At 41.2% G+C, this 26,172-nt stretch overlaps 1 protein-coding gene across 1 annotated transcript in view; it reads left to right on the top strand.

Annotated features, from left to right (window-relative positions):
- The window catches only part of LOC114572848 (nesprin-1-like), a 53,355-nt gene extending 27,847 nt beyond the window's left edge, over positions 1-25,508 (top strand). Inside the window, exons 14-54 of the mRNA XM_028604631.1 lie at positions 229-325; positions 2,231-2,436; positions 2,930-3,094; positions 3,299-3,451; positions 3,865-4,008; positions 4,182-4,358; positions 4,886-5,044; positions 5,277-5,441; positions 5,640-5,774; positions 6,090-6,251; positions 6,393-6,601; positions 6,705-6,813; positions 6,921-7,085; positions 7,182-7,349; positions 8,593-8,757; positions 9,185-9,325; positions 9,447-9,607; positions 9,820-9,976; positions 10,727-10,954; positions 11,073-11,171; positions 11,467-11,654; positions 12,642-12,765; positions 12,915-13,081; positions 13,266-13,419; positions 13,556-14,222; positions 14,541-14,721; positions 15,093-15,246; positions 16,213-16,371; positions 17,063-17,245; positions 17,353-17,454; positions 17,654-17,846; positions 18,213-18,334; positions 18,435-18,642; positions 19,293-19,408; positions 19,870-20,075; positions 20,156-20,317; positions 20,416-20,695; positions 20,960-21,132; positions 22,331-22,640; positions 23,288-23,452; positions 25,143-25,508. Of these exons, the coding sequence (XP_028460432.1) occupies positions 229-325; positions 2,231-2,436; positions 2,930-3,094; positions 3,299-3,451; positions 3,865-4,008; positions 4,182-4,358; positions 4,886-5,044; positions 5,277-5,441; positions 5,640-5,774; positions 6,090-6,251; positions 6,393-6,601; positions 6,705-6,813; positions 6,921-7,085; positions 7,182-7,349; positions 8,593-8,757; positions 9,185-9,325; positions 9,447-9,607; positions 9,820-9,976; positions 10,727-10,954; positions 11,073-11,171; positions 11,467-11,654; positions 12,642-12,765; positions 12,915-13,081; positions 13,266-13,419; positions 13,556-14,222; positions 14,541-14,721; positions 15,093-15,246; positions 16,213-16,371; positions 17,063-17,245; positions 17,353-17,454; positions 17,654-17,846; positions 18,213-18,334; positions 18,435-18,642; positions 19,293-19,408; positions 19,870-20,075; positions 20,156-20,317; positions 20,416-20,695; positions 20,960-21,132; positions 22,331-22,640; positions 23,288-23,452; positions 25,143-25,508 (7,545 nt within the window). The remainder of the gene's footprint in view (positions 1-228; positions 326-2,230; positions 2,437-2,929; positions 3,095-3,298; positions 3,452-3,864; positions 4,009-4,181; positions 4,359-4,885; positions 5,045-5,276; positions 5,442-5,639; positions 5,775-6,089; positions 6,252-6,392; positions 6,602-6,704; positions 6,814-6,920; positions 7,086-7,181; positions 7,350-8,592; positions 8,758-9,184; positions 9,326-9,446; positions 9,608-9,819; positions 9,977-10,726; positions 10,955-11,072; positions 11,172-11,466; positions 11,655-12,641; positions 12,766-12,914; positions 13,082-13,265; positions 13,420-13,555; positions 14,223-14,540; positions 14,722-15,092; positions 15,247-16,212; positions 16,372-17,062; positions 17,246-17,352; positions 17,455-17,653; positions 17,847-18,212; positions 18,335-18,434; positions 18,643-19,292; positions 19,409-19,869; positions 20,076-20,155; positions 20,318-20,415; positions 20,696-20,959; positions 21,133-22,330; positions 22,641-23,287; positions 23,453-25,142) is intronic.
- The last annotated feature ends 664 nt before the right edge of the window (positions 25,509-26,172 follow it).

The following is a 26,172-nucleotide window of genomic DNA, read 5'->3' as shown; positions in this document are numbered from 1 at the left end:
TGTTAATTGAATCTTTAGGATTCCTATGCAGATCTTGAAACTTAAGAAAAGTATTTTACTCTATTGTTTAATTTTAGGATATTATTGGATAAAAGTCCTAAGGATTTAACAAATAATTACTGCTACATAGTGTAGGACTACTAGATTTAATGCTGTATAGCCATTATTATGTTACTGTATTGTCTCTGTATGTGGTAATAGTTTCCCATTTAATTCTGTCTTCATCAGGCATTTGTGGAGAAGCAACATTTCTTTGAAAATTACGAGGCATTGTTCCAGTCCCTGAAACTGTCTGCTGAGGCCTATGTCAATGCTGACAGCTCAGGTGAAAAATTAAAATGTATACAGTAAATGTATGATTTGATATGTAATGTACACAATAACCTCCCTGGATCAGGTACATGATGTATGTTTTTATGTACATATGTTTTTTTCAGTAATTACTGATAACTGTTAAAAAATGGCATTTAGGAGCTGCTGATGCAGATAAAATCCTCTGTGAAGGTCTAAGTAATTATATGTCATTATATTGTGATATAGTTATTTTTCTGACAAATCAATTAAAAGGTTTAATCTTGATCTCCTATGCAGCAGAAAGGAACAACCTTGAACACTTTTTTATGCATAAAATACAGAAATGTCTTTTTTTTGTGTCTATTCCGGCGAATGAAACACTTGGCAAATGAAGATACTTAATCATTTCAATGCCAAAATCACATAAAAATACAATATTGCAATAAAGTAGTCCTGCTCAGTGATGCAGTGAATAAAGCCATGTGATTGTCCACAATGGTCTAATACAATTAGAGATATTACAGGGATAGATATCTTAATATAAATGGTATGGCAAAATCTTCAAAAAATGTTAGGGTTCCTAATTGCATTCTTGTCCTTTGGATGATGCTTTTAACTAAAATTGCGTGGCCCTAAATAGCTCAACATTGTACACATATCTTAACTTTATCCTCCCTTGTCAACAGCTCAATACCAATGTGGCTTTCTATTCCAGCAGCTCAGTCTGCCCCTGTCTGGTTTTACAGCTTGGTAGAAGGGAAGAGTCTGCAGGCTACAGCTAAATGAGGTTCCTCCACTCCCAGCTCTCAGTGGGGAATACGACCCCATTTGCTAGTTAGGGGCTGCTCCACTTCTGCAGGTCTCTGGGCGCAAACTGAGCTAGCTTGTCGGTTTCATTAAGTTTCAGGGTTGTGCTCCTTTAGGGTATGCAGAGCGGAAAAGTGAGGTATGGCGAGAAATCAGGACATCTGAGGCTTGATTGGTCGACCCCACAAATTAAGTTGTCGTCCTCAATGTGCCTTGCATGTAGTTAACACCCTCGGCTCTGATTGGCTGGATGAGAGATCATTTGGATCTTTTTAAAGGGCCATTTTGAGGTTATAACAAACTGAGGCAGGAGAGGATGATAAGGGGATTGATATGTAATGATCTGCTATTTAAAGGCATGTGATTAATGTGTATTTGAAACTGGATAATTGTATTTGGTGGAGTCATTTATCTGCCCCATACTGGCTGACAATAGTTTGTGGTACAGGAGTTTTGAGACCTGAGCATTTGTACCAATGAAATGTAACACAAGCAAAGATAATACATCTCCCTGTAGTGAGAGTTTTTGAGGTCAGAGGATTGTCTGCAAAGGCATGTAGCTCCATCAGTCTTTATGTGCTCTTCGTCTGGTCTTTCTATAAATATGGATACCATATGTCCTGTGCCTCAAAGCAAGGCTATGTAACTTTTCCTGCACAGCGCCAAGTGACAATTATATAATAGTATATGTAAATGCTAAAATGTAAAACTAAACTAGACTAGAGTACACAAGTCATCAAACTGACGTAATAATAACAGATACACAAAAATACCTATCTAAACATTAGCTTACATTAGCCACCATGTGCCCCCTGTGATACCAGACCAAGTAAGGCTGTGGCTGCAAAAACCCCTGAGTGTATCAAATTGAGCAAGATTGTGTTGTTTGATAGTGCATAGTCTCACTTAAACTCCAACAACAAAATCCATATAAATCAACAAGCAATTTAATCAATGTTTTAATATTGAAGATAAGCATGTTTATGAAGTCTCCTGTTTACACTGTTTTAGTGTGACTAGTATTGTTAGCAGCAACTGCAGCAACAGTAATAGTAGCAGCAGTTTTAGCAGAAGTACTGGTAGTAGAAGTATTACTATTGCTGTCATTGTTGATTTATTTCTGCTCCAGTTGACGAGGGTGAGATGGGAGTGCGCAGGTTCATGCGGGAGGTGGTGACACAGTGGAGGAGTTTATCGATGGAAGTGCGCAGTGTGAGGAGCATGCTGGAGGAGGTGCTGTCCAACTGGGAGAGGTATAGCTCTACTGTGGCCTGCTTACAGGTCTGGCTGGAGGATGCAGAGGAAGCCCTGAGCCGGCCAGAAAACACAAAACAGGTATGAGATTAACTTTTAATATCGTAAGAAACCCCACCATACACTCAAAGTTTCTTTTTTCTGTGTACAGATTAAAAGTTCCTTCATACATGTATGTATTTGATGGATTCAATGCCTCACAGTAGTAGCAATCAAAACCACGTCAGCCCAATTTCAAGCATTTGGTCTTCTAAGTGGAATCCTATTAGCAGTCTCCACTCGAGTATCAAATGATCTCCTTGACTTACAACAAGCCACTAAGGATATTCCGGTTGTCGCATTGCCATGGTTACCTCAGATTCACATCCCCACCAAGGATTAGACAGCTAATTACCCCAGTTTTTTATTGTCCTTTCTTTGTTTCTTTCTATGAATCCCTTTCTTTGTCTCTTTTTTCATTAGCTTTCTTTGTTTCTTTCTTTGACACTCATTCTTTGTGTTGTTCTTTGTTTCTCTTAATTTCCTTGTGTCTCTGTCTCTTTCTGTCTTTTTAATGAGTCTCTTTCTCATCCAGGAGTTTTTCAGGAATCTCAGCCACTGGATAGATCAGCATGCAGCCATGAATGACTCTGGGAATTTTCTCATTGAAACGTGTGATGAGACTGTGTCGCTTGATCTCAAGCAGCAGCTACTTCTTTTGAATGGACGATGGAGAGACCTCTTCCTCCAAGTCAAACAAGTAACAAACAAAAACATCCTAAAAATACAACTGAAATACAGTCAGAGAATTTAATTAAATTCTATTTCTTAGTCAATGTATTGTTTTTAGCTGATTACTTTATTTTGAATGTTACTATTGGTACTATCTGACCCAGAACTGAGGAAGGTACATCTCTTGATAAAAATCAATCCTAATGTTTACACTATCTTTCCTCCGTTGCAGTATGCCCATGTAGATGAGCTGGAGAAGTGGAGAAAAGACCATCTAAAGGCTGTGTCAGCCCTCAAGGAGCTGCTGGACACAGCAGAGGCCATGCTCAGTGTTCCAGTCCAGGTGTCTTTCCTCAACGTTAGAGCCTTTCTGCAGGATGTGGAGGTGAGAAAAGCAAACTGACAGTTTTTCTATCATATGATAAAGAATAGCACAATAATCAGCACTTATTACCAGAGATTCTCATTATTTCAGCTGATACTATTACATTATCACATTACATTTTCTACAAGTGTGTTTTAGGTTGGTACCATCTCAACATCAGCCCAAATTATTGTTTGTTAACATTGATTATTGTGTACCATCTAAGTCTAGTCAGCTATTTAGTTTTCATCATCTTTCCCAGTTACTTTTAGTGAACTTGAGCTCTTAAAATTTAAAAGAAAAGTTATTTAAAGCTTTATGTCACTGCAGAAAACCTTGTTACATGTTTTTCTATTGCCAAACTCAGTTTAGATCAAACTGCATTCAACTTAAGGACATCTGAAATGACCCTTTGCCTCTACCTCTCATCTCAGAATACCAAGCAAAAGGTTGTTGCCATGGAGACACAATACAAGTTGGCTGCCCGCAGTGCTCAGCTCCTTGCCAAGGATGCGCCACAGGATGAGGCTGCCAGGGTCATGGCAACTATGGCAACAGCCAAAAGTCAGCTGAGTAAGGTAGGTATCATTTAAGTCAGAAACATGAGAAGTAGTATGAAATCTTCCTGAAGTCTTTCTTTGAAATCAACACAGTTATCTTGTCCTCTTTGGGACTTTTTTAATATCTTCATCGCAAATTGTTTGACTTTCTATGTCACTATTCAATGGCCCAGTTTGTTATTTGTTTCCAGGTGAGAGAGCGGTGTCCCTCCCTTGTGAAGGAGTGTCATGTCCTTCTGCCACTGTTGGAGGAGATGGAGAAACACATCACTGCTTTTTACCAAGCCCTGGAGCGGGCCAGTCGCATCACTTCTGCTGCCAGAGACCAAGACACACAGACCCAGGCCCAGCAAAAACAAAAGTGGCAGGTTAGATATGATGACAATGTACAGATTAAACTTAAATTAACCTAAACCATGTGGAAGCCTGACTGGTTAAAGAAAAAAAAAATGTTTTGTACAGCAAGGATCTTATTTTAGTAGTTTTGGTCATCATTCTGGACACAATCAGTTTTACAGTGCAATTGACATATACCATGGATATTTGATGTACATTCACATACATTTTTACTATCCAGTTAGTGGTTTAGATAGTTAGATTAAAGTCTGTCTGATCACTTATGTGACTTGTGACTGAAGTCGAGGGGTAATATGTTATTGTATTCAAAACGAATGATGGCAAAATCTACAAAAATATAAACCTACATTCAAATATAACTATATCTGCTCTCTTGTGTGTCTATTTGATCTCTACCATTGATATTATATTTATATTTTTACTATAACCGTTCTGTCGGTGGGGAAGGGAATTACTGATATATAAGAAAAATTATGATATATTTGAATGTATCATTAGCAACACACTTTCATATTTGTCATTTCCACAATTTCCTCAGGATTTGTTAAACCAGCAGCAAAGCTGTAAACGTTGTCTGTCAGTGATTGAGAGGAATCACAACACACTGCAGAGGGTGCTCTCCACCAGTAAGGTGCTCCGAAACTTCGACCTGTCCCTGCTGCAAAAGAGAGTGGCTGAAATACAGGGCTCAATGCAGGTTAGTGTTAAACATACACATAACAGAATGCCACACAAACACTGCATTGCCCTCAACGCTTATTATATTAATGAGATTACAAGAACATCAAAACACCCAGGAGGAAACAGTGCAGATTAGACTTACTCGTGTGTCTCATTATTCATTTGCTTGACGTAAGACAGATAATGTAATTACACTACATTACCAAAGACACCACACAATCACCATTTCCTACCGTCCATCCTCTAAGGCTTTGCTGAAGGAGGTTGGGGAATGGAGAAGGCAGGAAGAGGCCAACAACTGCCTGAGGAGGAGGTTTGAGGAATCAAGACAAGAGCTGGAGAGAGTGCTGAAGAAAGCTCAGGGCTGCTTGAGAGAGACTGGAGACGCTGAGGAATTACTGAAAAAACACAGTGTAAGATCAAACCTGTAACCTTCTGATGTAAACAGAGGACGTACATGAAGGGTATCTGTATCAGCTAATCTGTCGAAAAGATTACTGGCTGCTAAAGCTTCTCTTGACCACAAAGACAAACAGATATACTGCATAAGTATCAGTAGCAAAACAGAACTCAAAATAAACTTTTGTTTTTTAAACTGTTTTTCTGCACAGGATTTTTTGGGCCAACTGGACCAGCGGTTGCTGAGCGTGTTCTTGAAGGCGTGTGATGAGCTGACTGACATCCTACCACAGGAGGAGCAACAGGGGCTGCAAGAAACTGTCCGCAGGCTGCACAAACACTGGAAGGTCAGGGGTCACAATGCTTTAACACTCTCACTAATTACCGTACATCTCTGGAGGGACATAGCCGATACTTCATTAACTAAACCAGGAAGACCTTTGGCTTTGATATAGTTCCCTCCAGTCTGTTTCCAATTAACCTGTACTAGTTAGATTAAAATGCAACCCTCTCAGTATTTACTTGCGGTCTCTCTGGAGGATATTTTGTCTCTGACAGTTTCGGGGATGATACAATATGAAACTGAAACTCGTGTATATTATACAGTCTATCTTATCTACCATGTCTCTTATGCTCTGTGTCTTCCCTTCTCTTTTCCACAGGACATCCAGGGCGAGGTACCGTCTCACCTGCTCCGTCTGAAAGTGGAGGTGGAGCGGAGTCGAGTGGCTGTGATCATACAAGACTGCAGAGCAGAGCTAGACAGAGAAATGCAAGCCCTGTCTGGCACCTGTACCAGTGAGAGAGTAATCAAAGAGCACAGAGTGAGCCTCGGATTTAGTAGAAATGTATAACAGTTTAAACCAGGAGAGAGAGAAGGAGAAAGATAATAAATCATTAAATGTAATCTTTGTCATCATTCTGGAGCGTCCTAAGTTCACCATTTCCTTTTCTCTTATCTCCAGACTTTTTTCAGGGAACGCAAACCTCTGACTTTGTGTGAGAAGAGGATTAGAAACATGGAGGATCTGTGTCATAATTTGCCTGACAACGACGCGGCTCATCGAACGCTAGACTCCACCAGGATTGCTGTAGAGGAGGTTACAGAGCAAATCAAGAGCACCCACCTCAAACTGGAGCATCACTCTGATAAATGGAAAGAGTGGAACGAGAGGTAAAGCTCGAAAAAACTTAAAATCCTTACAGTATATTCAACATCTTGAAGTCTGACATTTTCATCCCTGAAGAGACTTCAGAGTAGTTGTTCCTTTTTCTAGGTTCTGTGAGCTCTCTGATTGGCTCTCCTCTCAGAAGAGGCAGGTGAGGCTTTTGCGAGAGACAGCAAGAAATTCCAGCCATCAGGAGCAAGTTGATGTTGCTGTTCAGGTGGGCTAGCACTTTATATTTGCTGCTTTAGGCACAGAGATTAGGTTATAATTCAACTCATCCTTTGTAAACATGCATTCGCTTTTTCGTGCTATCACTATTTCCAGGCACTGCAGGAAGCAGTAGATGCCCGAGAGGAGAGCCTGTTGTGGCTTAAGAGCCGTCTTATTGGGCTGTCTGAGGTTAGCTCTGAACTGGAGGTCCAGAGACAGAGAACAGCCCTGGCCAAACTCTCAACTGACCTGCGGGCACTCTTTTCTTCACTCTGTCAGGTATTCTAAGACATTCTTAATGTTAAAAAAATGTCTTTCTCCTGTGTTTTCTTAACATAATAGTTTTGTTTGATGCTTTGCCTCCCTCATTCACAGTGGGGTGAGGAGGGCTCTTCTATGTTCCAGTACAAGGAGCTGAGGGAGGAGGTGTGTGGTGCTCTGGAGGAGGTTCTGAGAGTGCAAAGGGAGGCTGAGGAGCAGACCAGCAGGATCCTGGATGCTGAAGGCCTGGAGGAGGCCAAACAACTTTATCTTATTCACCAGGTGTGTGTAGTGCAGAAACAGGAGAGTGGTGATGTGTTCACATGTTTGATTTACAGAAGCTTACACCAAAAGGATACATTTGATAACACGGAAATTATTTGATTAATACAGGCTGGCACGGACATTATAGTGCGTTCAAATCAAATCATCTCTAGCCTCTTGAATTCCTGTATTCAAATGTCTTTTAAATCAATTTTATGTCTGGTTTAAGTGATATAGAGAAAAATAAAGAAATCTCACTAAATATTTAGAATTGATGCTTCTCACAACTTAAAGAGTAACTTAACAGCCCCTGAAAGACTTCTTTTGCTGACCTCCAGTGGTTTAACTTCTTACCTTACTCCAGTGATGTTCATTAGGACTCTAGGACCCTGTGACATCATTGTATGGTGTGCATAATATTCTGGATTAGACAGGGCTGGACTGGGACAAAAAATTGGTCAGACACATTCCCTGCAGACAGTCCTCTTAAAATATGCGTGCATTCTATGATATGAGTTGCCTAGTGTTCAGCGTTCATGTGATCGTTTTGGATCCTTCAAGAGGGGTCTCAAGACTTATCTGTTGATCTTACACTTAAATAATTAATTAATTCTTAGAGTTATGATTTGTATATTTATGGTATTTTTATTTTTTATTATTGATATTTGATATTATATTGCCATTATTGTTATTATTACTATTTTGCTTAATATTGGCTTAGCAACTTTAAAAACTGTTTACTGTTAATTTTAACTATTGTAAGATTCATATTTTGTCGCTTTGGACAAAAGTGTCACTAAAGCTGAGAGTAGTACAGTATATGCCCTGGAAAAGAGCACCATTACAAGAGAAGCTAATTAAGCAACACTGATGCTTTTATCAACACTGATTTTATAGATCACACAGACTTTTCAGCTACCCAACAGGCCAACCGTGAGCATTTTCAATGTAAGCTTAAGCAGTTAGGTTACCTGACAGCCACTAACTTTAATGTTACAGCCAAACTGCTTGTTGTCGTTATGACACACACACACACACACACACACACACACACACACACACACACACACACACACACACACACACACACACACACACACAGCCTCCCTCCCTTAGAGTCCCTTTTAATTTGCCTACTCCTTACCACATCGTCATCTACTCTCTCTTCCATCTTTTCCTCACTTGCTCCCATGGCCCTGTCATGGCCCCTTTCGTCCTCCTTGGCTTCTTCCCTGTCATGTTTCTTCCCATGTTGTTATAGCACCACCTAAAGCGCCTGCATGCTAACCGGAGAGAGGCGGAGCTTCTGGTGGCCCACTGCCGCCAGCTGCAGAAAGGCGAGGGGCTCAGTCAGTCTCTACGGGAGCTGGAGGGAGCTTTCAGAGATGTTGACCACAAATCAGGGGCAAAGGAACACAACCTGCAGGTAGGCCGAGCCTGTTTTTTTCTCACGTGTCAGTCAGTGTGCTAATGTTTGCATGTGTGTATCCACACAGACCCCTGCAGTGATCATTGATTGGTCCATGTTGAACCCAGATATTGATTGTTATGTGGTATGTTAATTTTGTTTGCGTCTGTTGTCTTGGTATGTGTACTGTTATTTTAGACGGACCCTATTACACTAGTAATATAATAATAAATAATAATAAATAATAACATAGAGAGCGATTGATACTAGAGGATGCTGATGCAGTGATATAAGGTGCATTTTGTTGTTCCTTGTTACAATTTACAGTAGTGGGGTAATCTAGAGTTAAATTAGAACACTACAATACCCGTCAACTCTTTGTGTACATGTAGTATTTTCTGTATAAAACTTTGACATTATTCTGCTGTTTCTTCGTCATCTCAAGGCAACTCTGAGCTCCTGGCAGAACTTTGAAGCAGAAAGAGAAACAGTTTGGAGGTTTATCAGTAATACCAACAATGAGCTGCACAAAGAACTCATTTTTAACAGCCTGGAAAGCCTGAAAACTGAACTGGAGCAAAACAAGGTGTGTGTGTGTGTGTGTGTGTGTGTGTGTGTGTGTGTGTGTGTGTGTGTTGTGTGTGTGTGTGTGTGTGTGTGTTCTGTATTTGCTCATACAATATATTTTGTTTTTTTCTTGCGTGTAGGAGCTCCTCACAAAGGTTGAGGAGTGTTCTGTGCGAGCAGATCTCCTCCTGGAGAAGGCAGCAGATATTCAGCTTGGTCCGAAAAATCTGACTCTTCTTCTACAGCAGGCCCAGTCCACCAGAGAAGCAGTCACACAACTTCAAGATCACCTCAACAAGAAGTATGTCCCATCCTCATCTCAAGTATACTGTAACTTCCTCAACTTTAAGTCATATTTTCAACGTTGATGAGGAAAAATAAAGTGAAGCGGCAATTTTAACCATGCTAAATGGTATACTTGTGTGCTTGTTTGTTCTCATTCCTACAGTACATCTAGATATGCACACAGTATATTTTACAAAATGGTTTCTTGTCTAATCTTGTGTTTTCCAGTTTTGTCCACCTGGAGATGATGTGTATGTGGTGGGAGCGCTTTAGCAGGGAATCAGAGGCCTTCTCTCTGTGGATCAATGAAAAAGAGAAGGAGCTGGAGGCTGTCAACTCCACCTCCTCCTTAGATCCTCTGGACAAACACATCAGCACAGTGGATGTATGTCATGTATCGCATTCTTTCTTAAAAATGTCATTCTTTATCTTGTTTTTTATCCTTAATACTGACTGCATGCAGTATAGCTAAAAAAAATCACATCTTCTTTAATCATCTTCTGATATTCACAAATATATATACATTATCCACACATTTCTTTTCAGTAGCTCCCAGTAAAATTAGTCAAAATTGCTGTCTAGCCTGTAGCAGTGCCTGTACAGTATTAGTGTGGCCTGAGGGTTATTAAGATTAAGATGAAATAAGATTTTTTTTTTAAATGTATGTAACCCTGAGGAGAAATTGGGTCAGAGCTGCAGCAAAGACGAGGATACAGGAAATAAATTGATAACATTGAAGAAAATATAATCTTGGCTTGCCATACCTCAGCTTTGTCAATCTTATGTAGGTCTAGAGCAAAAGAATGTCAAAAAACATTTGGGATAACAAGATTTAAGAAGTCCTGCGGCAGCCGTTTGATTAGTTGTGAGTTTGAAAACTCTTGCCTGCAGAAACAGCACAGTCAGTTTTATTTTCTACCCAACTCCTGTGCTCCACGAACCTGAAGAGACACAACATGTATCTAAGATAGACTTAGGAATTAATATAGATAAAACACAACACTGTCTGTATCAAGCCAATAAACAGAGAATTGGCAAAGTGTCTTTTTCTCCTGCTGTTTGTCTTGTTTATTGTATTTTTCCCAACTCATGCCTTTTCCTGATTAGCATTCCTCTGCTGTTGCATGCCCTACAGGCTGTGGCAGAAGGTTTAGAGGAGAGAAGGGCAGCTCTGGCCCACATGGAGGCAGACTGTGAGGCCCTGTCGAGTTGTGTGACCCCTGGAGAGACTGGACGTATCCGGTCACGACTTGCACAGATAAGGCACTACTGGGAAGAGTTGAAGGGAAGAGCAGAGCAGCTGGGAGGACAGCTCAACCAGAGCGCCTCTTACTGGCAGAGATACAACGATAACCTTGAACAGGTATACAGCAACACATAATGGAATAGTTGGTGCAGAAATTGTAATTAAGACAGTGTGTGTTAAATGCATGCAAGTGTTAAATACATGTTTTAATAAGTAAGATTTTTGTCATTATCAGGTCAAGAAAGCAATGAGTGAACTTAAAGAGAAGTTTGACTGTCCAGTTACATACTGTTCATCATCATCTGAGACCTACAAAAGCCTGCAGGATCATGTGGTAATAAAAAACACAAAGAATGCCTTAATGTGACATCACTATAGCTATATGGAATCATTTGTTTGAAATTTAACGTTGACTGAATCCTCAGGAATCTGGAGGGTGTACCTCCAGTAAGTGTTATTAGTTTTGTTTTTCATACCTGAACCGTAATTTATTTTTAAATCAACCTTTTTCCTTTCAGGTTAGGCTATAATGTCCTCTATGACACTGTATTCTGTAATTTAGCACATTGTTAGTAGGATTTATGAGAGAGTTGCAGAGCTGATCATAAGTACATTTCTGTTTCCTTTAGGAGGTCTGCCAGGCTGTTGAGCAACTGAACCCCAGGCTGATGGCTTTGTGTGCGGCCATGAAGAGGCTTGGAGAGGGCAGCCAGCTGGAGGAAGAGGTGGCTAACCTCCACAAGCAACAGAGAGAGTTTATGGAAAAGGCAACAGAAAAGCAATCCACATTAGAGAGCCTTCTTGCACTGTGGCAAAGGTACACAGTAAACAGTTATGTGTGCCTGTTTGTGAATTGTTTTTGAATAATTTGGGCACCAGCAAAAGAAACTAGTAAAAAAAAGAATACTTTAACATCATGCATCTTGTACACCTTGTTTTTTTCATTACTGTAAATACCCACATATGAGCCTTCCTTTTTAGCTTTTAAGCTACTGTGATTCCTTGCTGGGCTGACTCTGTGTGTGTTTGTGTCCGTACAACACCTAGAAAATGTGTGTTTGTATATGTCTGGAATTGTCACATTGCATAAACAAATGTTTTTAGCATAAACTGCTCAAAAATGATTTTGATTACATTATTTATGTCAGCTTTGGTCCGTGGTCACACACACCAAAGCTGATTCTGATTGTATAAACATGGCTATTTCACCTTTTATTGTGCATGTGCTCTTTATGTTGAATCCTCGTCTCTATGCCAGTTTCCTCTTTTATTCCCTGAATCATTCCCTCATTTTAGTGTGATGTAGAGGAACAAGATGTTGTCTTTGACTTAATCTGTCTGTGCCCCAGTCAGCCATCGTCGTTCAATTATAATAATATGCTTTTCTTGTCTATGTCTTTGATCACACAATAGACCTGAACAATAGACTGGAGCCATTGTTTCTCACTCTTCTGTATTGGTCTCATGGTAGCTGTAGCCGGTGTATTTACTGAGGGATTACTTACAGCACTGGGGGCTCTTGCGAAATATGGTTGCCCCATTCTAACCCTGTCACTGATACTGAGGCTTGGTCAGATAATAATAAAATAACACCCATACTGTATCACTGTGTGTGTGTGTGTGTGTGTGTGTGTGTGTGTGTGTGTGTGTGTGTGTGTGTGTGTGTGGGGGGGGGTGGGGGGGTGGGGTGTGTGGGGGGGGGGGTTTAATTGCATGTGTATACTTTCATATCACAAGTTGCTGCTAATTTATTGTTTGATTTTATTTGAATACATTTTTCTTATTGCCACCTTTGTATCTACAGATTTGAAAAGGAGAGTTCATCCATTAAAGGCTGGCTGAACAGGTGTGAGTCTGTTTGCTGTCCAGACACAGACCTGCTTTCTGCAGACAAAGTAAAGCTTAGGAATGAACTACTAAACGTACAGGTAAGTAATTTTACTATTCTTCACTTGGTTCTCACTAATCTTTACATTTGCATTTTGATTTTTTTTCTTTTTACCTCACCTATTACACAATTTGTGTTTTCTGCAATTTTTGTGTTGCATCATTTTTAAATACATATTCACCCATTCAGGAAATGCAGGGGGAGATGGCATCCTATGAGGTTCTTCTGCAGGGTCTTGTCAATCTTGCACTCTGTCTGTACCCCACGACGCCTGAAGCTCGTATCGAAGAGCTCAGCAATGATCTTGCACAACTACAGGGAAGATGCACTTCTCTGAAGAACAGCACATCACACAGGCAATTCTCTTGTTTTACATATCATACAGATTATTAACTATGTTTATCTTTCCATGTATGGACTCCAGACATTGTGTGGTTCAGCTTTTGTTCTCAAGTTGTTTGTTTTGTTTAAATATACACCTGTCGAGACAGTAATCGCTGTCATATTCTTAATCCAAACTACCTTCCACCGCTCTTTTAGGCTTGAGCTGCTGGAGTCACAGTTGTCACAGCTGGAGCAGTTTGATCAGGCACTGCTGACTCTGACCCAAAGGAGTGAACACTTCCTGTCTGGCTTGAGAAGTTCTTCCCAGGTTGATATTGCTGATCTTGAGGGTGCAATTAGTAGGATGAAGGTGAGAAATCAGTACTTTGCTGTCAACAATGATGTTCTTTATAGCTTTTGTATATTGGAGTAGTTACGGTAATCAAGTTTGTATTGATCGCTGTAGGAGCGAATTTTTTTGTCTAAATTGAACCATCTTGTTGCAGGAGCATGAGGTGCAACTGCAGGCACATGCATCGCTAAAAGACACACTTCAGCAAAGAGAGTCCTCCCTGCTTCGCTGCTCCACCGCAGAGGCCCAACAGCAGCTCCAGGGCTGGAAGGAGGATTGCCTACAGCCCCTTAATGAATCCCAGCGTCTCCTGCTCCTCCGTAAAGACTGCCTGACTGAGTTAAAGACTTTTCTTGAAAAGCATGGAGCGGCAGCTATGGCTGTGCGCTGCCTTCACGAGGCAGTGGAGGGCAGTGGGAGCTGGGACCGCTCCAAAGTTGAAGAGCTGCACCGTGGAATAGGGGAAGAGGCTAAAGACGTGGCCAGGCTTGAGGCTGAGGCAGTTGGGTTAGACGGGCAGCTAAGCAAGGCACACCTTAACCTGATTGGTGCAGAGTGGCGAGGCTCCAAAGACGTGAGTCATCCTCAGGGAAGAACATCTTGCAGGGGACAGGCAGTGGCCCTAACGATGGCTCTAGAGGAGGTGCAGAGGGGTTTGGGATGGAGGCAAAGTGAAGCAGACTCTTTAGGGGCATTATGGAGCTCCTTCAGGGAGAGGAGGGAGGAAGTGATGAAGAATTTGAAGAAACTGGAGGATGAAGCGAGGCAACAGGGGGCTAGAGAGAGCTCTGTACAGGCCTATCAAAACAGGTATGTTAATGGTAATCAACACACTTCAGGCCTCTAGATATATTATGAAATTATATTTACCATCAGCATAGTTTGTACCAGCTGATACTGATTGTTTTCTTGTACCTGCTGTTTGTTGTTCTTAAGATATATTGTTGAATATACTTTGTCACTTTCAAATGCATCCTCTGAGCTTTTCATTTAGACACCTACTGTAAGTCAAACTCTGAGAATATACTGTATATGAATAAAGCCCAAGTATAGATCCAAACAGAAAAATGTGATATCATATGTTGGAATCAGGCTAGTGATCCCCATTGTTTTCTTTCTTCTGCATGTATTTTTCCCAGGCTGCGTTTTTTTCGTCCAGCTGGAGGATGAGCTCCAGTCCCTGCAGCATTCCCAGCGGTGGTTAGAGGAGAAGGGAAGCCAGCTGGCCCAGAGAGACAGTGAGCTGGCTGGGGAGGCTCTCAGAGAGGTAGCACTGGTGAAGACAGCCTGGGAGAACGTCAGGACTCTGATCAACATTGGGTAAGGAGGCTGGACGACAGAGGGATTTTGACTTATTCATCTCATAGACTTCTCATCACATTTGTTTTTAGTCCTACTGTGCAGAGGCAGGAAGATGAATGCTTTTTATTATTATTTTAATATAGAAACACAACAGTTAAACAGCAATTTCAGAGTCTGTTTTTCAGTCATTTAATATCCATTGCCAGGCCTATCTCCACAGCGCCATGGAGTAAGGTCGGGCTACACCACACATACATTATAGGATAGGACAAAAAGATGTAACATGTATTATAACATGTATCAGGCTTTATCCTGAAAATGTACTTCTGTTGATCCGACTATATACCAAGTAATAGTCTTGACCTTTTTCTTCTCTTTTCTCAATACAGCCAGGAACAGAGTGGAGTTGTGGTAGATCTTCTCCGCCAGTTTAACCACCTGAAGTCAATCCTCACCACTGTTGTAGAGAATGCTCAAGCTGTTGCTCACACTCTGCCCGACCACAACCATAATGCTCAGGAAGCCAAAAGGACCTACACACGAGTCAGTTCCTTTTGTTGTTCTCTGAAAATTATTAATGGTTGACTTTTCTGCTTTTTGTTTTCAAATTATGCATATGATAAACAACATTTCTAGCTATGATTGATACATCAAAACACATGTGTGTCATAGTCCACTGAGCTATTTCAGGACAGAACATCCAATTGTCCAAATTATATTAAAGTGCTCATATTGTGCTTTTGGCTTTTCCCCTTTCCTTTATTGTGTTATATATCTTTTTGTGCCCATTTTAGGTTTACAAAGTGAAAAAGCCCATGTCCTCCCCAAAGGGACTTACCATCTTCCAGAGAAAACACTGTTAACAAACTGCTCCAAACAGCTCTGTTGTAGTCCAGCCTTTACTTCCGTGACAAACGTGCATCACTTTGTAACACATGTTATAATGCTCGCCTAGCTGCTAGCATGGCACTCCCTCATGCTCTGCAACTGCTAGCAGTACTTACTGCACATGTGCGACTCCAAACAAAGATGGTACAGAAGTGAGATGTCTCACTCTGTAGCTAAAACAGAGAGCCCATCACACAGGGTGAAAAGAGGAGCTGCAGCAATGTGCAGTACAACAAAAATATGGTGTTTTCTGAAAATTAAACCACATAAACCTATTCTGGTACAACCTCTAAATTCAATTATGAACCTGAAAATGAGCATAATATGAGCACTTTAATATATTTCCTAATAAACCCAAGTTGAAGATTCATAGCTTTCACTGGGCGACTGGGCCGTTTTCCTTTCTTAAAATCACTGTAATGTAATTCTGCAGTTATTGATTTACAAGTATTAGACTGCAATGTGCATTATTTTTCTTGCATATCAGTCATTAAACTAATCTCTAAGATATAGGATTGCATTTCAACAATAAACCCCCTCTGCCCTTCCTCTTTGTACAGTATCTCTCCCCCTAGTGGTGGTCTGTTGTCATTCCTTCTGCACTCTTCTCTGTCCCTCTAGCATGACACGGCCCAAGCCGAGCTGAGAGAAAAACAGGAAGACATGGACCAGCTCATCAGCACAGTGGAGGACCTACAGAGAGAACTGGAGAAGGTTCCCAACTCTGATGCGAGCTCCATCCAGAGAGACATGGAGACATTAAGAAACCAGTGGCTAGAGGTGACTGGTACTTCATAACACATGTGCCATGCACTTGTTTTGGTAAAGAGGCCCTGACAGCTGAAATCACTGAGTTGGTTTTTATTTAGACAGTCACATCCTTGAACTACCTTGTCAGACATGGTGAAATTATACTTAATAATACTGAGTTTTGTAACATTAATGACTTGTTCTCATCCTGACAGCTGAAACGACTATATAGAGTATGAAGAGATTTTTTGTTTTGTTTATGTGACTATGGGAAAAAAATCAATTATGATTTCCACATTAAAGCTATGCCAAATACTTGCACTGTTCCTCTTTTAATGATATTTCTGTTTTTCCCTTTTCCATTTTCTCCTCTTGAGGGATTTAGTTGGCTGCTCAGCTGTCACAAATGAGACCGAAATATAAACAAGTCTAGACACGTTATCTGCCTTTCTCTTTCTCTCTCTCTCTCTCTCTCTCTCTCTCTCTCTCTGTCTCTGTTTCTCTCTCTCTCTCTCTCTCTCTCACACACACACACACACACTTCTCATCCCCACATCTGTCAATCCAATTAAGCCTTGTTTTCCATCTCCTAGTAAAGCATACCTTCCCTTGTTACAGAGAGAGAAAACTAAACTCAAAGAGTGAAATTTCCTTCCTCTCCTGTTGACTGAGATGTATTCTGTTCTATATTCAGATATACTGCTGGTCTCTGTTCCTTTAGGTCTCAGAGAGAATACAAACCAACATAGAAAGACTGGGCTACTGTGTAGCACTTTGGGACGACCTCAAGTCCATGGAGCAGGACATTAACCAGTGGGCTGCCAACTCCATCGCTGATCTCACCGACAGTGTTACCAATCTCAGTGATAAAGAGCTAACAGAGGCCCATCTTGCCATCTTTCAGGTCAGAGCTGCTGGATAGTCTGCATAAAAGAGTGTATGAATGATGTAATATTCAGAGTGAGTTCATAGTGGGTGTGATTTAATTGAAATGTCCTTCACTTTGAACAGGCTGAGGTTGAGAAGAGGGAGCAGGGACTGGATGCCCTGCAGGAGAGAGTGACTGAGCTGAAGGAGCGAGCCAAACTGCAGGAAACCCCTTTACAAATGCAGGTGAATATGGTGGGGGAGGAAATATGGTATGGTTTTGCTGAAATTATTACAGCAAAAGAATATTTTTCCATTGTTCTTTATGTCAGGGATTTTAAATACTATTATAAAACCACAAAGACCTACATACATGTACTTAAAAGGTTGTTCATATGTATTATTTGTGTTTGTATAATGCTGTTTCATTTCTTTATTGAACCAGGTCCTGGAGTCAGACCTGAGGAAGAAAATGGCCCATGCGCAGGAGGTGTACAACCAGGCCAAACACACTCTGACCTACTTCAGTTTCCAGAAGCAGCGATTGGAGGACCTCATGTCCCAGATGGCCAAGCGGCTGGTGGCAGTTGAGGGTTCCTTATCTGACCTCACTGAAGCTTCTTCTCCTGAAGACATTGGTACAGTTAAGGTATGATACCTTTAATGTCATACAAAAACACAATAATTCAAGACCTAAAATTATTATAGTGTATAGAAAATAATACTTACACAGAAATTTTCTATCTAGTTCTATATTTCAATTGTTATCCCTGTTGCTTCATATTACTACCAACCATGCACTCTGTGAGGACACATAATAATACAAAATTTGATCAGTGATACCTTAATTGTTTAAATGACTGCCCTCATAAACATAACTAGGCAAGGCACCTTTAAAACAACTTTAAAAAGTAAATTTCTAAGCACTCACCTTGGGTATAGTCCTCTTCTTATAAAGTCATACTGAAGAATTTTTTTGCGTGATACCCTATTGTTCCCTGAAGGAGAACTTCTGTCCTCATTTGTGATCCTGTTTAGGAGGTCAGAGTTCAGACTCAACTACATAGCAGCATCCTATAAGCTGGCAGTAATTATAGCTGTAGGACACATTTGCAAGGTGGAGACAGTACTTGTCACTGTCTCTAATCTCACCACCACCCTGTAGCCCTAATTATGAATATACATGAATTTGTATTCTTTTATTTCTCACTACTTTTCATTTACAGGACCTGCAGAGCATTGTGCAGCAACAGAGGGCAGATATGGACTTGGCTAGAGATGCTCTGAGTGCCCTGTGCAGGTCTCATCCCTCTCAGGAGCTGTCATGCCTCTCCTCTGACCTCACCTCTATTGCCAAGCGAACAGAGGCTGTTGCCCAGCGCTGTGCCAAGACCAGAGGCAGCCTGCAGGATGTGCTACAGCTCCACTTCAACGGTAAAACATATGAATGTGTAGTTTGGATTTCGTGGAGTTAGATTTTAATCTGGATAGTTTCTGTTTGACGGTTAATTAAATTATCTCCTAGAGTTCTGTACCTCTGTCAAATACATCAAGTAATTTATGTTACAGTAACAGCCACTATAACTTCTTACCTTATAAGGAGAAGTATACATTTTAATGGCACTTAAATCATCATAATCACCCAATCAAACTGCGCAACTACATGACGCAATGTCATTTGTTCATGTAAGTGGTGCAACAGATTTAGTGTTGATTATCCTACATTTTTCCCCAGAGCACACTTTATCCGCCCACTACAACCCACACTCCATTGACACACACTGTCTGGTACACTGGTGCGCTCTCATTGCTCAGACACACACCTGTGCCTCGGAGAGTAATGGTGCTCTTGTCACATCTGCTCTCATGGGAGTCATTTTGGGCTTGTTGCCAAGGCAACCCAGCGCTGCACAGCGTGGACACGCCCACACTTCCCATCTGCCTCAACACATCGCCTCTTCTCACTCTCCTCCTTCACTTTTAAATCTTCTCTGCCTTTATTTTACCATACATCAGTTTTCCTCAAGTTGTCACCATATATTTATTTTGTTATAAACTTACCTGTTTTTTTCTGTTCCTCGAAGCAGAGCTCGTCCAAGACTTCCACTCCTGGCTTACAGATCTGAAGTTGGAGCTGAAAGAATGTTCTAACCAATCGGGAGATGCTGACATCCTTAAAGCCAAGCTACAAAGGCTAAAGGTACTGTTATATTTCATACTTTTATATTGTATTTCTCATGATGCAGTGGTCAGGGAATTGTGGTAAGTATAAATATTCAGGTCTCACAGTTTTCAGTAACTTCACTTGTTGATACCTGCATGCTATCACACTTTGACACACCAAAATCATTTTATATTTTAATGATATGGATTAAAGCAAGAAATAATTATATCATGGTACAAATTCAATTAATATATTCCACGTAATCTTCTAGAAAAAGGTCATCATGATGAAATGCTGTACGTCATCATTTTATGCTTTATTGGACCAAACTGAATCTGGGCTTGTATTTAACAAACATCTCAGAATCACTTTTATTCAGCTTCTTAGAAAGGTATAACGAGTGTGATACAGTAAGTCTAGATCTGAGGCTTGTGGCTCTTTAAATTTGCAGAGATATCTTACTTTTTATCAGCAACATGTTCCTCCTACATCCACAGGTGTCAGTCGAGCGGACATCAAAGGGTGAGGAGCGTCTCTCTCAGGTTTTTGAGGAAGCCAAGAGGCTCCAGCTCCACCTGCCTAAAGCTGGAGCAGCACAGGTCCAAGAGCATCTCTCCTCCTGTCAGAGACAGTGGAGGAACTACCTCGACAGCTGCTCTCAGAGCCAACGAGACTTGGAAGAGAGTATTGACCTTCTGAAAAAGTAAGTCCTCACTCTTGTTGTGTCATGTGTTTATGCAAAGGAATTTAAATTAAATGGAAATATGCTTCCGCTCTCTCCAGCTTTAATGACTGTGTGGAGAGTATAAGAGATTGGCTGAAGCAGATGGATCTCAGCCTCAGGGGAGAGCCTGTTCTTGGGGCAGAGTGCCAGCAGGGAGCCCCAGACACCACAGAAGAGCTGGAGAGAATGGAAAACCTCCATAAGGAACTGCTTGCAAGAAGGTGTGTATACAGTATGTGGGTGTGTGAGGCCATATGTTATAGATGCCATAGTGTGGGCTGTTAAATATTCTTAAGAATAACATATTGTCTCTTGCAAGGGACTCCATCGAGCGTCTCTGCCAGGAGGCTCAGTCTCTGTCTGAAGATGGCCGGGGGTCAGGAGGAGAGGTCAGAGTGACAGGCCAGCTCCAGACGGAGCACCAGGCCCTGCTGAAGGCAGCCAGGGAGAAGCTGCGAGGCTGCCAAGAGAGCCAGGCCTTTGGAGAGACCCTCCAAGGGGTTTGGGCCTGGCTGGAGGAGATCCAGGAGAGACTGGGGACAGTAGACAGCACCATGGGGACCAAAGAACAGTTAGAGCAGAGGCTGGAGACTGTGCAGGTGAAAGGGGTTTTAGCCAGTAGACTATACATATCTGTAATTTCCATGAAATATTATATACGATGAAATGCATAAAGTTGTTGGAATCTGATTTATTTGTTATTTATCTAATCAATCTACTATAGAGCCTTTTTTAGACATACTTCTATTACGTTCTACAGTTGTTCTGGTAAACACAAGAGGGGGCTGTTTGCTTGAGAAAGTATTCATCCAAAATTCTGATGTCTAAATCCGGTTCGCTCTGACCCTCCTCTGTTTGCACAGGACATCCTGCTTTTGAAGGGGGAGGGGGAAGTCAAGCTGAATATGGCGTTGGGTAAGGGTGAGTTGGCCCTGCGCAGCTATGGAGCCGCCGGACAGGAAGTGGTCCGCTCTCAGCTACAGGAAGTGGAGGATGCATGGGCCACACTGCTTGTGACTGCCATGAGCTGCCACAGGTAGACTGCTCACCTTGTTCCATCACCTGGAATATAATTTGATGGCTTAGTCTCCATGTGTGCAATTAAAACCATTTTCACACCATCATTCTAAAGAAGTGGTCCTGCCTTTAACTTGATATTCTCGTAATTTAATTGTAGAATCGATTTACAGAAACTGGACAAACAGAACTGAGAACTGTAAACACATTTTCGTTAAACCATTCTTGACTTTTGCTTTTTTTAATGTGCCATTTAGCCCTGTACATTTTAGAAGCCATTTACCTATGTGTCTCTAGTGAATAGGTTATTTTCATCATGATAGATTGATGTCTCAATGCCATTAATTACCATTAGGTTAAATACATAATGAGAAGTATTTGTCTCATTTTGTAACTCTGATTGATGTATCTATTTATTTAGTGTACTGTTTGTGTGTGTGTGTGTGTGTGTGTGTTATATTGAGCAATTATGGCCCCTCCTAGAAAAAATTGATCTCATTAGGGACTAAATGGTGGATGGCAAACAGTGGGTCAGACATGGGGTGTGTTTGTGTTTTAAGAGGAAAGGGATAACAGGAGGCGAGGGGTAGCAGGTGAAATAGAGGTGTGTGAGTGTGTGGAAATTGTCGTTATTTGTACATGCAGGGGTAACAGATGGCCAGGAAAATTGTGTGTGTGTATCTGTGCCCGTGTGTATTTGAGCCAGGGGATAAAGGGGATAAAGGCACTAAGCCAGTATTACAGACAATTTAGATTTCTGGCCATATCATGGGTATGAAATATATATATACTGTACCTGTAAATGGCAGTAAAAAGGTACACAGTTTTGTCTTGCATTATATGAAATTGTATGTGCCATAATGATCTAAATTTAAAATAACCAGATTACATAATCTGTATAAAATTCTTGTTGGATTACTCATAAAAGGAAATGTTATTATTTATTTTTGCTTACACTTTACACGTTAGTATACATGTGCATATATTGTATGCTTGATATCACTTACAGATCAAAGTATTCAAACTAGAAAAAGTTCCTTTAGTGTTTTACAGTTTCAAATTGACGAGTTGTATTTTTTTTTATCAGGTTTAAAAAACCCTGCCCACATTTGGGATACTCTACATATTTATTCAGTTTTCTCTATTTATCCAAAATATATAATTCCAATATATGGCCAGTCATAAACTAACACAGAGATCTACTGTCTTCCTACTAGTCGACTAGAGTGGACCGTGTCACAGTGGGGAGGATACCTGGAGAGTGCTGCCCAACTGCGGTGCTGGATGGAGGCTGTAGAGAGGGAAGTGTGTGCCCCTCTCACCCCCCAGCCAGGGCCCAGAGAAAAGGCCTCCCAGCTAGAGAGACTCAGAGCCCTGCTGGCTGATCTTGAAGACCACCAGGTGGCCCTGTCCAGTCTGGAAGAAAAAGCCAGAGAACTGTTCAAGAAGACTGGAGATGCCAGCTTTAATCATTGTGCCCGCACCCAGCTGCAGGTGCAGTTTGATGACCTCACAGCCTTGGTGGAGGTACAACTTTATCTTTCAGTATATTTAGTGAAAAACCTTGAAACTCCTGAGCTTACCAAACTATTTTATTAAAGCTCCCATGGCATGAAAATTTCACTTTATGAGGTTTTTTAACATTAATATGCCTGCCTATGGTCCCCCAGTGGCTAGAAATGGCAATAGGTGTAAACCGAGCCCTGGGTATCATGCTCTGCCTTTGAGAAAATGAAAGCTCAGATGGGCCGATCTGGTATCTTGCTCCTTATGAGGTCATAAGGAGCAAGGTTACCTCCACTTTCTCTGCTTTGGCCGCCCAGAGAATTTGGCCCACCCATGAGAGAGAGACATCATGGCTTTCAAACGAGAAAAGTGGCAGTTGGTCAAGGCCACACCCCCACTCTCCACCTTGCCCCTCCCTCTCTCCTCCTCAATAGCTACAGACACAGAAATGGCATATACTAAGGAAAGCTCATTGTGGGACTGGCTCTAGTGGCTGTAATTCTGCACCAAGGCTGAATTTCGGGTACAGTATTAGAGGACCACTAAGGTCTATATAAAAGCATCCAAAGAGCACCATGTCATGGGACCTTTAATATTATGAACTACTGGCGTGTGTTTTTATTTAAGGGTCATTGTTGACAGTTTTTGTCCATTGTCTTTGTCTGTAGGAGAGAGTACGTCTAGCACAGGCCGTGGTGTTGGAACACCAAGAATACCTGGAGGCTGTTAGGGATCTCACTGATTGGCTGATGACCGCTGGAGAGGAGCTACATCATTGGTCTGATACATCAGGAGACTCTGCCTCAATCAAAAAGAAACTGTCAGAAGTGAGGGTAAGGCAGGGTGTCAACATACAAAGAAATCCTCTTGTTGATGCCGGCTGACACTCCTTTTGTTTTCTTTAAATGCACTTTTGTCAAGAAACAAATTCCAAATGTGACAAATTCTCAAAAAGATTCTGATCAATACGTTGACAGATAATAGTGTACCACATCTGACAGGTGACAAGCCCATTGTGCTGTAGAGGTCTGCTGTTTTTTTATTACTTTGAAATTATTGTCAAAGCGAAGCTAATTGTTTTATTTGAACTTAATCTATTTAAAATCAAATGTGCATCTCCATGTTAACATAGTTCGGACCATATGAGACAACTGTCTCTTCACAAGGTCTATTTAGCAGCTTTTCTGGAGTTTTCAATATTTCACATAATCTTTACCAGCAGATGGCGTTTGTCCAGTTGTCATGGAATTCCAATTTACATTTTTTTGTGAGCATTTCAAGGACTGAGACTCTGCTGAACTTTAAAGTTAATTTATGATTATTATGATTGATTCCTAATGTATTCTACTTTGGACCTTATGTGTAAAATGTGATAATTGTAACATTTTTAAGCAGTCACTAATTATTTTTTTTACAAAACCAAAAACAAGTCCATTTTCACATGAAGTTTAAGCAGTCACTAATTACATGTCCATTGAAATAGTATTACCTCTATATGCATCAGTATTCCACACCATAAGTGTACATGAGAATAATAATCCAACCCAGTGTCAGGGTACAATATCTATTCTTATTTTGAGGTACTTATCTCTGTTTCTCTGAATCAACACCACTGTCAGTTTAAGTTATAGGCATGCCTCAAGGACATGTTGTGTGTTGGTGAAACTACATCCAATTTATATGTTGCTAAGGTAACTGATTGCTAAATTATCTGAGCCCATCTAATCTTAATGGACTCCTGCTATGAAGAAGGGCAAACTATGTGGGGAATTGGAATTGGTTCTCAGTTTGTTCCCATATCACAGCCAAATATCTCAATTTCTCTTGGCACATTTTACTGCCACTAAGTTGGTCTATTACCGTGTAAAAAAGGCAAAAGGGCGGAGCAGTGCAATTAATGCCAAAGCTTTTCCCTGTTCAGTAATTCTGCAATTACAGAGGAGAGAAATATGTGAGGAGATATTGATTTGCATTTAAATTTCGCACATGGGCCCTTAATTATCTAGTTTGTAGAGCCATGGTGTGAAGCATTTCAGTAGAAGGGAAAATATAATTTGTTGTATACACAAGCAAGTTGCACCATTTTCCTTTCCCATTTATGATCTCAAGGTTAATGTTCATATCCTTCTACTCACACAAAAATGATTAGCTGCTGTTTTTTTTTCTTTTTCTTTCCCTCCATCAGCTCAATGCTATCACATCATCTCAAGTGTTTGCTTTTTTCACACCCTCTGCCTTTCAAGTGCTACCTTTCCCACACAGAATGAGAGATGGAGGCTGAGAGTGATGGAGGCGAAGGATGAAATTAGTAATAGTGAGAGAATACTGAGATCATAAAATACAGGACATCAGAACTAATGTTTCAAAGATAGAATCAAAGAGATTAAGACAGAAAGTGATGGAGCAGTAGCCTGATGAAGTCTATGTACTGTAGGCAGCTTTAAATAGAATCGAAGGTTGCTGTTTCCGTAGCCACAGTTTCCGTAGCAACTTTGTCTCCTATTTACCCCCCCATCTTTTCAGGAGCGCGTGGAGTGTCGGCTACTAGAGGGCCGAGATCGCCTCAGCCGGGTGCGTCGGAGCGCAGCGTCAACGGCAGAGCACACGGCAGCGGGTGGCTGCGAAGCCATGGACCGACAGCTGGGGGCGCTGTCCCAGGCTCTGGAGCAATGGGAGGGGGCTGCCCTGAGGGCCAGGGACGGCCTGGAGGGGGCCCTGGCCACTGCTGCAGCTTCAGAAGAGGAATATGACCGTCTGACTGCCCAGCTGGAAGACGAGTTGAAAGAGCTGGATGGACGGCTAAGGGGGTGGAGCCAGGAGCTGATTAAAGCTGAAGGGTGGAGCAACGGCGAGGAAGCAGTGGAGGGATGGCAGCTGGCTAAGGTATAGTTGCATCAGATTTAAATAAATAGCAGCTTAACGTCTAAATTATTGACTGTTCATCTGCTCACAATAGTTAAAAAATAAAATAACAAAAACTCTTCTATTCGACGGAGATTTGGGTTGGCGAACTGTGATGTATAAAAAGCTGACAGTGGCTACTGTGCAGCACCATACTATGTTAATTTTAGAGAAGGTGATTAGCATTGTTTAATGAACACACACACACACACACACACACACACACACACACACACACACACACACACACACACACACCTGTGCAGACATACATCCTCTGCATTCAGCTATTCTTTCTCTGTTGGTAATTATCCATTCTATTTGTAAATCCTAAAAACAGATTAGTTTGTAAATCAGCTTTACTGGGATGACGAATGAGTGACAGCTACAGTCCCATCAGTTTCCCTTGTTTTCTTCTCATTCTGTCTTCTGTCCCCTCTACCCCTCCTCCTTTTGTTATTTTTTGCCATTATTTTCTACTATCTCTCCCTCCCAAACATTCTCCCTTTCAATTCCTTCCCCTTTCTGTAGTTTGACTTGTTTGAACTGAAGTGTACAGTGATTTCTTTCCAGACTGCAGTTTTTTTTTAGATGCTCTTGCTCTTCACCTCCCATGATGCTCTCTTAGCATCTGGTATCCAAAAAAGTAATT

The sequence above is a fragment of the Perca flavescens genome, chromosome 18 (genome assembly GCF_004354835.1).
Source record: "Perca flavescens isolate YP-PL-M2 chromosome 18, PFLA_1.0, whole genome shotgun sequence".
In the NCBI taxonomy this organism is placed as follows: domain Eukaryota; kingdom Metazoa; phylum Chordata; class Actinopteri; order Perciformes; family Percidae; genus Perca; species Perca flavescens.
Note: the sequence above shows the minus strand (reverse complement) of the source record. Positions and strands in the feature narration are given on the sequence as shown.